At 32.2% G+C, this 15680-nt stretch overlaps 1 protein-coding gene and 1 long non-coding RNA gene across 2 annotated transcripts; one reads left to right on the top strand and one right to left on the bottom strand.

Moving 5' to 3' along the window:
• Positions 1 to 5069: 5069 nt before the first annotated feature.
• LOC121207827 (uncharacterized) lies at positions 5070 to 6630 on the bottom strand. Its single transcript, XR_005902941.1, has 3 exons — positions 6067 to 6630; positions 5847 to 5972; positions 5070 to 5393 (listed from the first exon to the last, which is right to left on the bottom strand). It is a non-coding gene; the product is annotated as an uncharacterized lncRNA (long non-coding RNA).
• A 2707-nt stretch (positions 6631 to 9337) lies between these two features.
• LOC107890274 (F-box protein CPR1) lies at positions 9338 to 11469 on the top strand. The gene is made up of 2 exons (XM_041078236.1): positions 9338 to 9636; positions 10025 to 11469. The coding sequence occupies exon 2, from the start codon at positions 10114 to 10116 to the stop codon at positions 11314 to 11316; it is 1203 nt and encodes a 400-aa protein (XP_040934170.1). The 5' UTR covers positions 9338 to 9636; positions 10025 to 10113; the 3' UTR covers positions 11317 to 11469.
• Positions 11470 to 15680: the final 4211 nt, after the last annotated feature.

Here is a 15680-nt window from a genome sequence, read left to right as displayed (position 1 = left end):
TAAAACTTCATATTTCATCCATTTAATTCTTTAATACAAAAGACATGAAATTCTTATCATGAAACATTTACCTAACCCGTTATCATGAAACATTTACTTAACCCATTATCATGGAACATTTACCTAACCTATTATCAATTTGTATCAATTTGTACCATAAATTATGGAGATCAAGTGCACATTTTGTCTACAACAACATGATGGCTGGCCACTTCATGTAAAATGGGAGGTTTGTCATGCAAATCCTCCTATTTTGCACTCCTATTTATTTGGCCACTTCAATTTAGCCTATAGCATTTTCAAACATTTCACATAGGTTCTATTTCATAATTTCACCCCATTTTTCTTATAGAACAAAAATTAACTAAAATTGTCAGTTTCTATCTTAAGTTTGGGCTTTCTAGAGGCCCACTAATATAATTAAACCTATGCCAACATTCACAGGATTCCCGAAAATTGGGGCGTTACAAACAATAATAATTAATAAAATCTAAGAAAAATCTTAGATTTTTCTATCCATTTTGCCGCTTCAATTATTACAAATGGCTTAATTGCCATTTTAATCCCTTTTTCTTTCTATTGTTTTAGAATTAAACATTTAACCTTTACTCAATCTAGTCCTTTTTACTAATTACTCTAAATTAAACTAGTTTCACCTAAATAAAACCTAATTAGGCATATAACCAGACTCATAATTATTCCTAATAATTATTTACAAACCCGTTTCACTAAGATGGAAGCCCGATAATGTACTTTTCTGGTGCCCACGGATTTTGGGTCATTGCACTTATTGTTGTTGAATTCCCTTCCTGATGAATATGATCAGCTTACCACTACATTACTTCATGGGAATGACACAATCACATTTGACGCAGTCTGTAGTGCGTTTTATAGATCTGAGACTCGAAAGAAAGATAAAAGAGATCACAAAAATACAATTGCAGAAGCTTTAACAACAAGAAATCGTTCACACAGCAACAAACCTGGTAGAAGGGGCAAGTCCAAAGAGAGACCCACCAAAGATGAATGTGATTTTTGTCGTGAGAAAGGGCATGGGAAAAAGAAGTATCCTAAATTGCAAAAGGGCAAGGCTATTTCTGATGGATGTGTAGGAGAGCATGATGAGGAGTCGGACTTTAGCTTGGTTGGCATGGCAATGACATGTCATACGAATGAGTGGATTTTGGATTGGGGATGTACTTACCATATGTGTCCTAATAAGGACTGGTTTTCTAGTCTTAAAAAACTAGAAGGTGGAGTTGTTTTTATGGGCAATGACAGTGTTTGTAAGACAATGGGAGTAGGTACAATCCAATTGAAGAATCATGATAGCTCAATCCAAGTCTTGACATATGTTCGCTACGTACCTAGTTTGAAGAAAAATCCCATCTCATTAGGGGCCCTAGAATCTAAAGGGCTCACAATAACTTTGAGAGATGGATTACTAAAGGTAGTAGCTGGGGAATTGACAGTGATGAAAGGCGCAAGAAGAAATAACTTGTACTATTTAAATGAAAGTACAGTTATTGGATCAACATTAACAGTTTCTGCGAAAGATACAGATTCAGAGGCTACCAGGTTATGGCATATGCGATTGGGACATGCTGGTCACAAAGCTTTGCAAACTTTGGCGAAGCAAGGCTTGTTGAAAGATGTAAATTCTTGCAAATTGGAATTCTATGAACATTGTGTTCTGGGCAAGCAAACGAGGGTAAAATTTGGTTCAGCAATTTACAATACAAAAAAAATTCTCAACTACGTTCACAGTGATGTGTTGGGACCTACCAAAGTGGCTTTTTTGGGAGGTATGCACTATTTTGTTACTTTTGTTGATAATTATTCAAGAAAAGTATGGGTGTATCTAATGAAAAGAAAAAGTGAAGTATTGGATGCATTTCTGAAATGGAAGAAGATGGTGGAGACTCAGACTGGTAGAAAGGTCAAACGACTTCGATCAGACAATGGTATCGAGTACAAAAATGACCCATTTTTACAATTATGTCAAGATGAGGGCATTGTACGACACTTCACTATTCGGGATACACCACAGCAGAATGGGGTGGCAGAACGTATGAATTGGACTATACTGGAGAAAGTTCGATGTATGTTGTCTAATGCTAGATTGGGCAAGGAATTATGGGATGAAGCAGTTACATATGCGTGCCATCTAATTAATCGTTTACCGTCAGATGCAATAAATGGAAAAACTCTTATGGAGATGTGGACTGGTAAATCTGCTACTGATTATGATTCTTTATGTGCAACCCAATTTTGGCTCAGGTCTAATAATCCCTAAAATCTAACCCAAACCCAAGGTCCAAATTTTGCAGACCCAAAACCAAAACCCTAGCCCATAATATTTTCAGAAAAACAACAAACCCTAGCCCTCTAATCCAAGTGGCTGTCGCCCCTAGTGCTACCGCCTCTGACCACACTTCAACCACCCTTTAGCCTTGTCCCATCGCCTGCAAAGCCTGCGAAAAGAAAGAAGAAACAGAGCACAGTAGTAAGGCAAAGAAATAGTAGCAGAGATAAATGCAAACAATAACAAAGAGTGTGAAAAACAAATCGGCTATAAAGGCCATTGTTTATCAATGTAAAAGTGGACATGAAATAGAACAAAAAAAAGATTCAGATTCAAACACCAATAGAAGCGTTCGATCATAGCGAGAAATACTTAAAACAAAGGAATAGATTCGACAAAAGGTTTTTTTTATCTATTTTCCTTTCTATTTATTTGCTTTTTTTTTCGAATCTATCTATACACTTAGATTTATTTTCCTTTACTGTTTTTTACACACATATTTTAAAAAAATAAAAAAATAAAAAATATACCTTTTTGGATTTCCGGCCACCGCGTGCAGTGGCAGTCGACGGTCGCCGGCGGTGATCGGTGGTGGGGACTGGCCGGGGCCCTCGCCGGAGCAGGCACCTGCAGAGAGAAACAAAAGAAGAAAGGGAGTTTTTTTTAAAAAACAAAATGAAAAGTGAAATTTTTTTAAAAAAAATTGGCCTTATATAGCCTTCCAAAATGACGTTGTTTTGGGGGCTGCCTTTTAAACCCAAAACGACGTCGTTTTGGCCTATACCCATGGTTGACCCCTGACTCGACCCGCTCCAACTTCAGGATCCACGTGTTTTCATTGGAGGGGCTATTTACGCATTTAGCCCCTCCGCTTTTTTATTGCTTTGCAATTAAATCATTTTTATTTTTAATTTGGCCCCAAAATTTGTCGTGATTTTCAATTTAGTCCCCGTTGATGTGCTGCGTTTTGATGGAAGGAATAATTACTGTTTCGGTCCCCTTATGTTTTGCGCGCGTTCAAATAAGTCCCTTTCTTTTGTTCTATTTCGAAATTCACCCCAAAACTTCATTTTTAATTCAATTTTATCCATTTTTTCACTTTTTCTCATTATTTTATTATAATTTTAATATTATATATACTATTATATTTTATTACTATTATTATTATATTTATTATTTATTAGCATTAGTATTAGTATTATTTTCACTTAATACTTATATGTATATATATTATATAGTATTATTAATAGTTTTTTTTGTTATTATTATTTTTCTTAACTTTATATTATGTATATATTCTTTTAATATATTAGGTATATTTTAAATTCTATATTATGTATATATATATTTTTATACTATATTATGTATACATTCTTAAATATTTTTAGTTATATATTTTTATGTTATCATATATATATATATATGTGTGTGTGTCTAATGTTGTAATACATATATACTTTAAAAGCTATATCAAGTACGTATATATTGTGTACAGTTTTTCTTAAATATTATATTATATATATTTAAATACTAATACTATGTACATAGGTTTTCAATATATGTATATGTTTACGTATATATAACGTTACTAATTTTCTTTTATTATTTTTATTTTCTCCGGTACACATTGTCGTTTATATATTCTTATTATTACTATATCTATTATTTATTAGTATTTTACTATTACTATTATTAGTATTATTTTTTAATCAATACTTATATGTATATATTATGTAAATATTTTAACACTATATCATGTGAATATATGCATATATATATTTTCTTATATGTTATGTACATACTTTTAATATTATCATGTATTTATTTATAGTATATATGTATATATTTATGTAATATCATTAATAGTTGTTTTTTAACATTATTATCATTTCTAATATATATATGTATCGTATATATATCTTTTTTAATATTGTATTTTTCATATATTTATGTATATATTTTTAATAACTATATTATGTATATACTATTACTATATATCTATTTATGTAGCATTATTCATGATTGTTTTTACTATTATTATTCCTAGTATATATACTATGTATACATTTTTTAATACTATATTATATTTTTAATACCGTATTATGCACATGTTATTATTATGTCTATTTTTACTCCTATTATATTATTAGCATATTATTTATATTATTATTATTATCCTTATTAACACATTTTTACCTATTGGCACTACACCAAAATAGGCTTTTAGCGGCGCTTTTTTAGGCCTTTAGCGGCGCTTTTTAGCGCCACTAAAAGTATTTGCGGCGCTTTCACAAGCGCCGCAAAAAATGCCGCTATTGAACACGTCGCTAACTTTTGCGGCGCTTCTCCCACAAACGCCGCTAAAGACCATGTTCTTTAGCGGCGCTTTTCCCACAATCGCCGCTAAAGATCATGTTCTTTAGCGGCACTTTCCCACAAATGCCGCTAAAGACCATGATCTTTAGCGACGCTTTTTATCTCAAACGCCGCTATAGAACAAACCTTTAGCGACGCTTCTCGCAAAAACGCCGCTAAAAACATATCATGCAAAAAAATTATTTTAATTAAATAATATTTATTTTTATTATAAATATTATATTATGTTTTATTTTTTTAATTTGAACTTTAAATATACTTTTAAGGATAAATAAAAAATTTATTTAAATTAAATTTTCTATGAAAATGATAAAAGAAGGCAAATAAAGAAAGTTTAAATAATAATAAAAATTAATAAAAGTGAGAAAATATAAATAATTAATAAAAATTAAAAATTGTAAACCTCGAAATTTTAGTAAAATCAACACCAATGCAATTCAAGCCATTGTTGAGTCTAATACAAGTGAAGAAACTAAGATCCTAAGAAGAGAATCCTATTTTACTAACAGCAGTAAAATATCCATACTTTGTCCAGTATTTATATCGAAAAATCAGATCGGAAGAAGCAATCTCTTTGCACACCACTTCAATTCCTAGTAAGGCCTTCGAAAGTAGTTGATGAAAGCCGGCATACACATCCGATCAATCAGCTTTTAGTTTCAGAATTTCCTTGGCGGTCCTTAAATGAAAATAGGGCATAAGACATGTGTTCCTACATAAGCATGGAAAATCCAACTCAGTTCAAAGACAAATAACTAGATATCGTGTTTCAAACGAATGAATGTGCATGTGAGAGTATCTCCAATATGTACTTCTACCTTTTGTTATATATTTAGGCAGATAGACAACAGATTTTACATCGCAACAACTACTGCCCTGAGTACTAGAGTTTAATCACAGAAAAATCAAAATAAAACATGAACTACAAGGATAAAAAATTGTTCCATGGACTTACCTGCTCAAAACAAAGATTTAGTTCATGGCACATGCTTGTTTTAATTTATTTTTAATTTTTTTTAGATTGTCTTAAATTAATAAAATTAATTTGTGATTTTCAAGAAAAAAAAACATTTTTTAGGATAAGGAAAAAAATTATAAATATAAAAATTCTAAAATAATAAAAATAAACAAATTAAGTTCCGAATTTGGAAAGGGAAGACTTTACCTTGGCCTGCAGCTTCTAAGAGAACATTCACAGATTCCTCACCAGTCCACCACCTATCGAAATCAACCACAAGTCGTGCGGTCCCTAAATTTTCTGGCAGTATGGGAAAGAAGGGAAGTTGGTTTTCTGCAATTAAAAAATTTTTCTTTGCTGCTCATAGCAATTTGGTGTGACTTTGTTTTATCGCTAAATTTGCTGCTCATAGCAATTCGATTCATACTTTAAACTTTACTATGTATATTTGTAAAGTTGATAATCACATTCATTCATACTTTGCTGCTCATAGCAAGCACCTGCTACAAGACACTTTAATGAGGAATAAATCAAGGAAAATATAACAAAGGTATCCACTTACGATTCTTCTAAATCAATAACTTTAATAGCAACTTACTTGTTCAGTTCCTTGTCAAACCTGAAAATCAGGAAAGGCATCAGCTATCCATCTCATTTTCATTAATCATGATTCACGATTTAAAAAGCCAAAGCATATGCAACATGATTACAGGTAAGAAATGGGCATATAGATGTGTTGCAGTACAATTAGAAGTAATATTGCTGAGTACAAGGGCTAAATAAATCATTGAACATTCCAATTGGCCAAGTAGATTTTACACCAAAGGAAGGTAAACCATTGCAATCACAATTCACAAGTAAAACATAGACAACAATAAAAAAAATTCCAATTTTTGCTATTAAAATTCCAGACAATTTCTTTACATGATAAACAAGAATGCTAAATCAAAACATAGCATCTATGATAAGTTAAAATGTTAAAAGAATTATTAACACTAGAACAAATAGATATTTAGATGAATCACGTGTTACGAGACCCGATTCCTCACAAAGTTAACATAAGTTTTATCACTTAAAAACGTAGTAAAAAAAACCACCAAGAGAAGCACACACTTGTTGCAGTTCAGCATGTTTCATTAGAAGCATTAAATCCCCATACGAATGAGATGTTTGTACAACATTGAGAGCACTTGCCATAGCTTGACCAGTCTGCCGACAAACATACAACTTAATCAATAATCTAGAAAACCCGACACTACATATTTTAAATCATCTAATAAAATTATTAATTTTTCAGTATTATTAAAGTAGAAACCATTTTAAATGCAGAAGTAAACGGTTTCAACTATAATTCAGACAGAAATTCAAATTTGCAGAGAACACATGAGAAAACAAAAGGACAAAAGAAAAAAATAAAAGAGTCAAAATTCCCAAGAACGAAACTTAAAATCTTCTCTTGAGTACCCTTAAATTCCATTCTTTTATTATTAAAGTTGAATACCCAGTATGAAAAAAAAGAAAATAAAAGAAAATGACAAGCAATAATTTGAGGAATATTTATTTTTCATCAGTAAAATTGAACACCCAAAAAAACCAGATTTGTTAATAAACCAAACACACATAAAGAAACAGAACACAGCACAGTTCTGGAAATCTAAGAAGTAAGGGAGAATCAACTTTCCTTTAAAAAGAAAACCAACCTTTCCAGCTTAAAACAATACTATTTGTTTTGTCCGTCGGAGGTAATTGATGACATTCTGCAAACCAGAATCACCATGTGAATCTGGAATAGAACTTTCAGCAAGTGCAGAACCACGGTCTTTCTCAGCAAACTGAATATGTATAGCTTCAATCCGGCTGTGTAATATCTTGTTCTGAAGAACATATGACAAAAGATCATATTAATAATCATAGAAAACTGCATTTTTCTACTCTTGCATTAAAATAAAACTACAAAATATATTCTGGTTTGCAAACAAATCAAGACTGCAAAAATAAAATAAAATAAAACATACCCACTATCACCTAGAACAATTACAGAAAATGTAGAAATATAACTTAGATAAAAACCAACCATACTCTCGAGCAGGATAATTTGCAGAAGAGATTTCAGCAGTTCGTTTTAGATTGTCTGAATGGCATAAGACTTTGAGTTTTGGTTCAAGGAATGGATGAAACATGGCACATGTTCCGACTTTGCACAACATCCTCTGTCATACTTCCAATCGGCCATACAACTTAGGACAAATTTAAATTCAGGTATATCGAATAATTTGTTTTTATTTTCCCTTCATATTCCTATTTGTGTTTAATATACTCTATTGTCTCTTATTTGTTTTAATGAGTTTTGGGATTTAGTTATGGGACTAACACGTGGATCTACCTATACGGTCCGACAAGTTGTGGATACAATTTTCCGACTTATAGGAGCATCTCCACAAATTTCATGCAGTAAACACAGATGAACTAAAGTTCTACTACTCGGGGAGATGTTTATCTGTTATGGAAGACCGAGGCCATCCCAAACCTTTGGAACTCCCCAAAATTGTTCCAACTTATTTTACGGCCTGTGCAATAGTGGATCCGATACCATAGAATTTCCATAGCTACCTTTACCACAATTGTCTCATATATGTTTAAAAATGTTTAATATAATATCTGCTTTATCAAGATGTGTTTTAGTACAGTACTTTTAATTATCATATGTGTTTTATTGAGCTAGTGCTTATTTTGAGACTCAAGTATTTATGTCATAGTTTAAAATAATCCAATTAAAATTACATATTTTTAATATGTTCTTTTATCTTTATAAAGTCCGATCAACAAATTTGAATGATTTAAACTCAAAACGATTTGATTTTGAAATAACACTAATCCGAATATAGATTTAAAATAAACGAAACCCAATCCCATAACATTCAATATCTTTCTTTATATAATTTCTACTACTGTTATAACCCAAAATCTTTAAGTCCAACAGAACTAATAATACATATTTTTAATGTGTGTTTTATCTTTACAAAGTCCAATGCAATTCTTTCGCATGTTACTCTTTCCTTTAAAGTCGTCTTCAAACAGAGAAAAAGGAAATTTAAAAACGAAAATAGAAACTATCCAACCAGATTCAAGCAATTGAAAAAAAAAATTCAAATCTTTTGCCTCTCAAAAAAGTATTTACTTTCAGAAGTTTGGGTTTTTATTTACTTTACTCTTCCAATTTTCGATTTTTTCCTTTTTTTTATTGATTGAGTTTCAATCCCCACCATAAATATTTACGTAAATTTATGTAAAAAGCCCTTTCCATAAATAGTTCTAAAAAATTATGATTTTACAAAAACTTTTAAATTATTTTCATTATTTTAAATTTATAATATTTATTTTTATAATAAAAAATTAAAATCAATTATATATTAAATAAAAAAATTCAATTCAATTGTGGATAACCGTAATTGCTAAACTTACATTTTATACTCCGTCAAAATAGCTTGAGTTGTCTTATCACATCCCAAAATTAGGGGCAGAAGAAATAGGGATAAAATTTAAATTTTTTAAAAGAATAATAAAAATAGGGTAAGCAAACTTAGAATGCATTAAAAATAACCCTTAAAACCAATTTCTTGAAGGCTTATGTTAAGGCTGAGTTTGTTAGTGTTAAAACTTCTCTTTGGTCTTAAGTTTGGAACTTTTGTGCATTTTCAATTAAAATATTTTATTCTCTTATTTTTACCCCATAAAGTACTGAATTCCTAATTTTAAACTAATTCCTTGCCCAAATAGAAAATTGTTTTTATTAATCAAGTACTTAATTTAAATCAATCATAATTCTTAATTCTACTTCAGTTAGGGAAAAAGTTTTCATCTTTTCAAACCCTACAATTTTTATGTATGCTTTTTCTCAAGCAACCCTATATATGAAATTGATCCACAATCTAAGTTTGTTGTTTTATATATCTCGTTTATTCATCTAAAGACCCGATTTCAAGTCTTCCTTTTTAAGGTATGTTCCTATTTAATCTTCTCAGTGTTTTCTCCTATAAAACCTTGTGTGTTTCGTAAATATCATTTTTTTCTACTTTAAAACATGATTATATACTTTTAATAAATAAGGCATTAGTCGCGTTAGGAAAACTTGAGAAAATTTCAGCCTAATTCGATTATGGATAAATCTAATTTTAATAATAAATTTAATTATTGAGAAACCAAACTCAGAAGTTTGAACTACTACATTACATCTTAATGGCTGAGTTAACTTTTAAAATACAAAAAACACATTAGTTATTTTATGAAAATACATTATTCTTAATATGGATAAAAATGCAAATAAGGAAATTTGCCTAAAACATATTAAATGCTTACCTTTTATGCTTCTTTGCTTCATGGCTAAGGTTTGGACCATAGATGACACCTACCAACTCCCATTTTGCTTGCTTATTTATTCCTATTAGTCAATTTCAAAGAAAATCAAAATAGCAAGATGCAGAGGCCAAGGTTTGAATTGCCAGAAGCTTTGGTTATGGAAATTCTGTCAAAGCTTCCAGTTAAATCCCTTCCTCGCTTCAACTGTGTTTGTAAGTATTGGTGTTCTTTTCAAACTCCTCATTTCATTTCCAATAATTATCACAACAACCTTGAAAACGACATCCTTAATCTACTTAGTCGCTGTGATGGTAACACCTTCCAACCTTATTTCTCTCAACTTTCAACTGAAAAAGATCAAAATTATATAGTAAAACAGAACATTCACTTGCCCTTTTTTAAGGATGATATCCCCTCTGTTTATGGTGCTTGTCATGGATTATTGTGTTTACTTGATTCTTCAACGGATAAGGCTGCCATTTGGAACCCATCAACCAGAGAGTTTAAAATCCTTCCACCATCTTCAATCCAACGCCCTCCATATTTTTCCCCATTCGAAGAAACCTACCTTACTTTAGATAACGTTTCTTTTGACAACGCTGCTTTTGGGTTTGATTCTAAAAATGATGACTACAAAGTCATACGATTTGTTGATCTTACTTTTGTTAATAGTGAAGAAGAACATCCACATCCTCATTTTATGGACCCAGTTGAGTTGTATTCTCTTAGAAGTAATTCCTGGAAGGAAATTCCATCTCCTGATTTTACACCAACTTGTACAACTTTGGGAAATAATTATGTAGATGGAATTTGCTATTGGAAAACAGAGACAGGGGCATATCTTGATTTTAGAGGACTAATTCTTTCATTTGACATGGGGAATGAGAAGTTCTCAATTTTACCTATCCCAGAATTCGTTGGGTCTTTCCCAGAATACTATGTTGATCTATTGGTGTTTAATGGATCACTTGGTGCTATTGTTTACCCATCGCAAAGAATTGATACGTCTTTTGATTTATGGGTTACAAGTGAAGGAGTGTGGACTAAACAATTCAATATTAAATCCATTTCTAGAGTTGTATACCCATTGGGATTTGGAAAAAATGGTGACTTGTTTCTTAGAGACACAAATGATGAAGTACTATTTGACGCCTCCACCCTAGAGATTAAGAAGCTTGAGATTAATACTTATCTAGATCATTTTTGGTTCGCCATCTCCCTTCATGCTTATTTAGAGAGCCTGGTTCGTATCAATGGAATACAAGAAGTTGAGAAATATGTAATACGTCAACCAACGAGAAATGCATCAAATGAATACTGAATATGAAGAAGGATATTGATAACAGTAACCAAGTTTGAACATTGTTTGAACTTGATTAATATCCTGCAAGTTTAACAGTTGAAGAAGGCACTATCAAGTATTGTTGTCAAAGGCAGAAAGAATTGTGTGAAGATAAGATTATCCTAATCAAATGTTCAAGGTGGAGATTATTGGAACCCACCCATTGTTTGAAAAGTCAAAAAAGGGTGGGCACCGAAAGTAGTAAGTAAGATTGGTTGGCAAGTTGGGTTAAAAGTTGGAATGGGATAATTGCAATTTTGGTCCCTAATTGTATAGGGACATTGCAAGTTGATCCTTGAACCTCAACTATAAATAGGCCTAATCATTTCTTACTTTCTTCATCCCATAATTGCCATTCTCTACTTAAGGCATTATTCTCTCTCCCTATTTGTAAATTTCACTTGTAATTTTTGGAGTGAAATATATTTGGTAGTGCCCGATGACGTAGGCAAAATTTGCTGAACCTCGTTAAAATTCTGGTGTTCTTTATTATTTATTTTGCATATTTTGTGAATGTGATTGTAGTGATTTATTGTGCTATTAAATTACGATAGAGAGATATTCTGGCTAGGAAAGACTTGGTATTTAAGTGATCTTCGTGATCTATCTCTCTTTCCTGGGAATTGAACTTAGTGTGATTTTTCAGTACAATATTTTTACTCTTTCACAAGCTTCCGCGCAACAGATATGCATTAAATGGATATTGAAAATGAAGATATATGGAGAGGTGGAACATAAATGTGTAAGATGTAACAGGTATTTTTAGTTGTGAGCTTCTTAATATTGCTATTATTGTGTGGATTATATGTTTGAGATGTTAGCCATTGCCTGGTTTGTGTATTTGGAGAATTGTTCAGTTTATGTTTGGTTTTAGTTGCTTAGATATCTATAAGATTTCTGCCATAGCTTGAAAACATCATTCTCCAAAGTGGTGAAATGAATATAAGCTTAAAATGCATAACAAAATGGAATTACAAAATTTTGCATTAGATACCCGAAATTTCATAAAACGAAAATGGAAACTCACGAATGAGATTCAAGTGATTGAACAAAAAAAAATCAAATCTTTTCCCTCTCAAAAAAGGTATTTACTTTTAAAAGTTTGAGTTTTAATTTACATGAATTGTTTATTCTTCTAATTTTTTATTGATTGAGTTTGAATCGTGCTTTAGATTAGAAACCTAGAATTTAATTTTGTTTAACCATTTGAAAGCTATGAGTTTCGTTACTTTTTATTAGGTTGTTTTCTGCTAATTAATTAGATTGTAAATAGGTTAAAATTTTAATGCAACCAAAGCTAATATTTTTTTACTTTAATCTATTCAACATTCTTAAAATTAACCTTATGTTGGGAAATTAGAAATTAGTTTCAAATATCAAAATTCATAATGTTGATATTGTTTTCTGCGAAAAAAATGCAAGAGGAAGAGGATTTGATGGTTAAGGTTGTCATTAACTAATTAAAATAATTGCTCTCAATGGTATAATTTTTATAACTTAATCCAAAACAGGTCTCACCTAATGGTTAAGCTTCTTAAACAGATGAAGATCGGATGAACACCACAAGACGAGCATCGAATCAGCCACGAATCCATGTTGCCATGATCCCATTTTGTTCCAGTGAGTGAAATTATGGTATTTTTTTCAAGTTACCTTGTGTTACAAGCTTGTGTGTTAATTGTTTTAACTACTATAAAAATCATCTCGCATTCACTTTTTAAAAGAAAATCTTCTCTATTCCGAATGATGGTTTGAGTTTTACCGTCCCTAAATAATAAGGATGATATCTTAAATATGATTGGAGAAAGCTAGCTACACTTGAATTTTATTTCTCACTCCGGCATACGAGTTTGCAAAATAGCACAGGGACTGTGGATTGCTAGGCTTTTTCTCTATTATAGTGCAGCAACGCTCGGAAACTGGAGCTCTCCGATGTTTGGTTGCGTAAGTACATGGAGACAGCTTCTGAGCTTCCTTCTTTACGTCATGCTTCCCACAGGGACCATAATAATCATGAGTTACATCCACTCCATGGAATCCTGCAATGCTTATACTCACAGTAGATACTATAACCCACATGTACTTCACTTGAGTTTCCATTTTTTGAATGCAATATTCAGTTATACTTATCTACAACTTGAACCCAAACGAAGACATTTCTCAACAATTTATACCCAAACAAATAGCTGAAAAGTAGCTAAACAAAAATGAATTCGGTTACAGTGGACATAGATTTGGAGTTACCAGATTATTAAGTCATCAATTACACCTTGTTTCTATGTATACTATCTCACCAGCAACCTTATATTATATATCTTGTTTCTCCATCTAAGGACCCAATTTCAAGTCTTCCTTTTTAAGGTGTTGTATAATAGTTCTCTAGAGATGATAACTTGAAAATTTGTCACATCGTTTATTGAAAGTGACAAAAAACTATAATGGTTAACTATCACCCCAATGCTTAACAATAATGGTTAACTTTCAGTTTGAGACCCTCTACTTTTTAATTATATAAAAATAATTAAATTTCAATTCTGATCCCTATATTATATTAAAATTTAACATTTGGCCTTTATAATATATTGCTTCAACTCCCAACTCATGCGAGAAGAATTAATGTTCTACTACTTCGGGAGAGGTATATTTTTATGGAAGGCCGAGATTATTCCAACTCCTTAGAACACCACAAAATTGTTCCAACTTATTTTACGGCCAGTTGAATAGCCGATCCAATGTCATAGAATTGTGCTATGGATCTGGCAAGCAATAAAAATTTTTATGAATAACAATTTAATAAAAATGATTAGCAGAATTGAATTAGCTTTCATGCATTAAAGGTTTGCCTTTTATGCCTCTTGCTTCATTGTTAAGGTTCGCTCAATTTGACTTCTATGTATTTGGCTGAATTTGATTGTAATGGTTTCGTATGCATTTGATTGAGCTGAGACACGTAGAGAATGGAGCAAAGCCCCATCTGAGCCCATTTGTGAATAGTCATCATGACCCTCCCTTGCCTTCCCTTCTCACCTCACTCATTTATTACTTTCTGCAACTGCCTCTCCACTTCGCCTCCTTTTTATTTCACTATTGAAGCAATGGTCAGCATGCAGCAACCAAGACTGTCGAGGGCACTACATGCAAAAGCTGTAAGTTCATCAAGCCAGCAAGCTGTGTTTTCACTTATTTTGTATTTTTAAGTTAATGCAATGTAACTTAGTTGTATTTCAACTATGTTAGGTTTATATTTGATGTAAAACTGATGGTGATTGAACTGATTAATCAGCTTTGTTGATTTGTACAAGTTAATTAGCTCAAGTTACTAAGTTTGTTAGTGGTAGTAGGTGAAGTTTAGGTTAACCTACTGTTTTGTCAAGTTGTAAGCTTGTTTATGTATTGGCTTTAAGCCATATTCAGTTTTTGAATGAATTCAACAAGTTTTCATCCATATGCTCTCCATTTTTAGTTTTGCTTCAAAATCTATTTGAGTTTTCTGCTTTGTTTCTGCTGCAAGTCACGAGACTTGCTCGACAAGCATTCTGTTGAAGCTTGCTGCTGTAGCACTTAGATCCAACAATTGGTATCTAGAGCCATATTCTTAAAGGACCTGTTGTAGTTCAGTATCAAAACCATGGCATCATCAGGTTTTTCACCAGCTTCACCACCTGTCTTCAATGGAGAGGGCTTCAACATTTGGCCAGTTAAGATGAGGACTTACCTGCAGGAATTCGACCTATGGGAAGTTGTTAACTCAGATGCTGAGCCAGCACCTCTTCGAGCTAATCCAACAGTTGCTCAAATAAGGCAACACACTGATGAAAGAACAAAAAGGCACAAGGCCATGTCATGCATACAGAATTGTGTGACAGATGTGATCTTTATGAGGATCATGGCCTGTGAAACACCAAAGGAGGCTTGGGACAAGCTGAAAGAAGAATTTCAGGGGACTGAGAAAACAAGGCAACAACAGCTGCTCAACTTGAGAAGAGATTTCGAAAATCTCAAAATGAAAGAGGAAGAAACAGTTAAGCAGTACTCAAATCAGATTATGGCTGTTGTAAATAGCATAAGGCTCCTAGGAGAGCAATTCAGTGAAGCTAGAATAGTTGAGAAAGTCATGTCCACTCTACCAGAGAGGTATGAAGCTAAAATTTCATCCCTCGAAGACTCAAGGGACTTGACAACTATCTCCTTAACTGAGCTAATCAATGCCTTGTATGCACAAGAGCAAAGAAGAGCCAGCAGACAAGAGGAGCACCAGGAAGGGGCTTTTCAAGCCAAAGAAGCCTCGAGCATCAAAACTCACAAAGGCAAAAAGTTCTAGAAAAACAGGCCTAAGCCTGATG

Source organism: Gossypium hirsutum, chromosome A10 (assembly GCF_007990345.1).
Source record: "Gossypium hirsutum isolate 1008001.06 chromosome A10, Gossypium_hirsutum_v2.1, whole genome shotgun sequence".
Lineage (NCBI taxonomy): Eukaryota > Viridiplantae > Streptophyta > Magnoliopsida > Malvales > Malvaceae > Gossypium > Gossypium hirsutum.
The sequence above is the reverse complement of the archived record's forward strand: the minus strand, read 5'-3'. Positions and strand labels throughout refer to the sequence as shown.

Coding starts and splice junctions, on each gene's coding strand:
- LOC107890274 (XM_041078236.1), top strand. CDS start 10,114: ATGCAGAGGCCAAGGTTTGAATTGCCAGAAGCTTTGGTTATGGAAATT.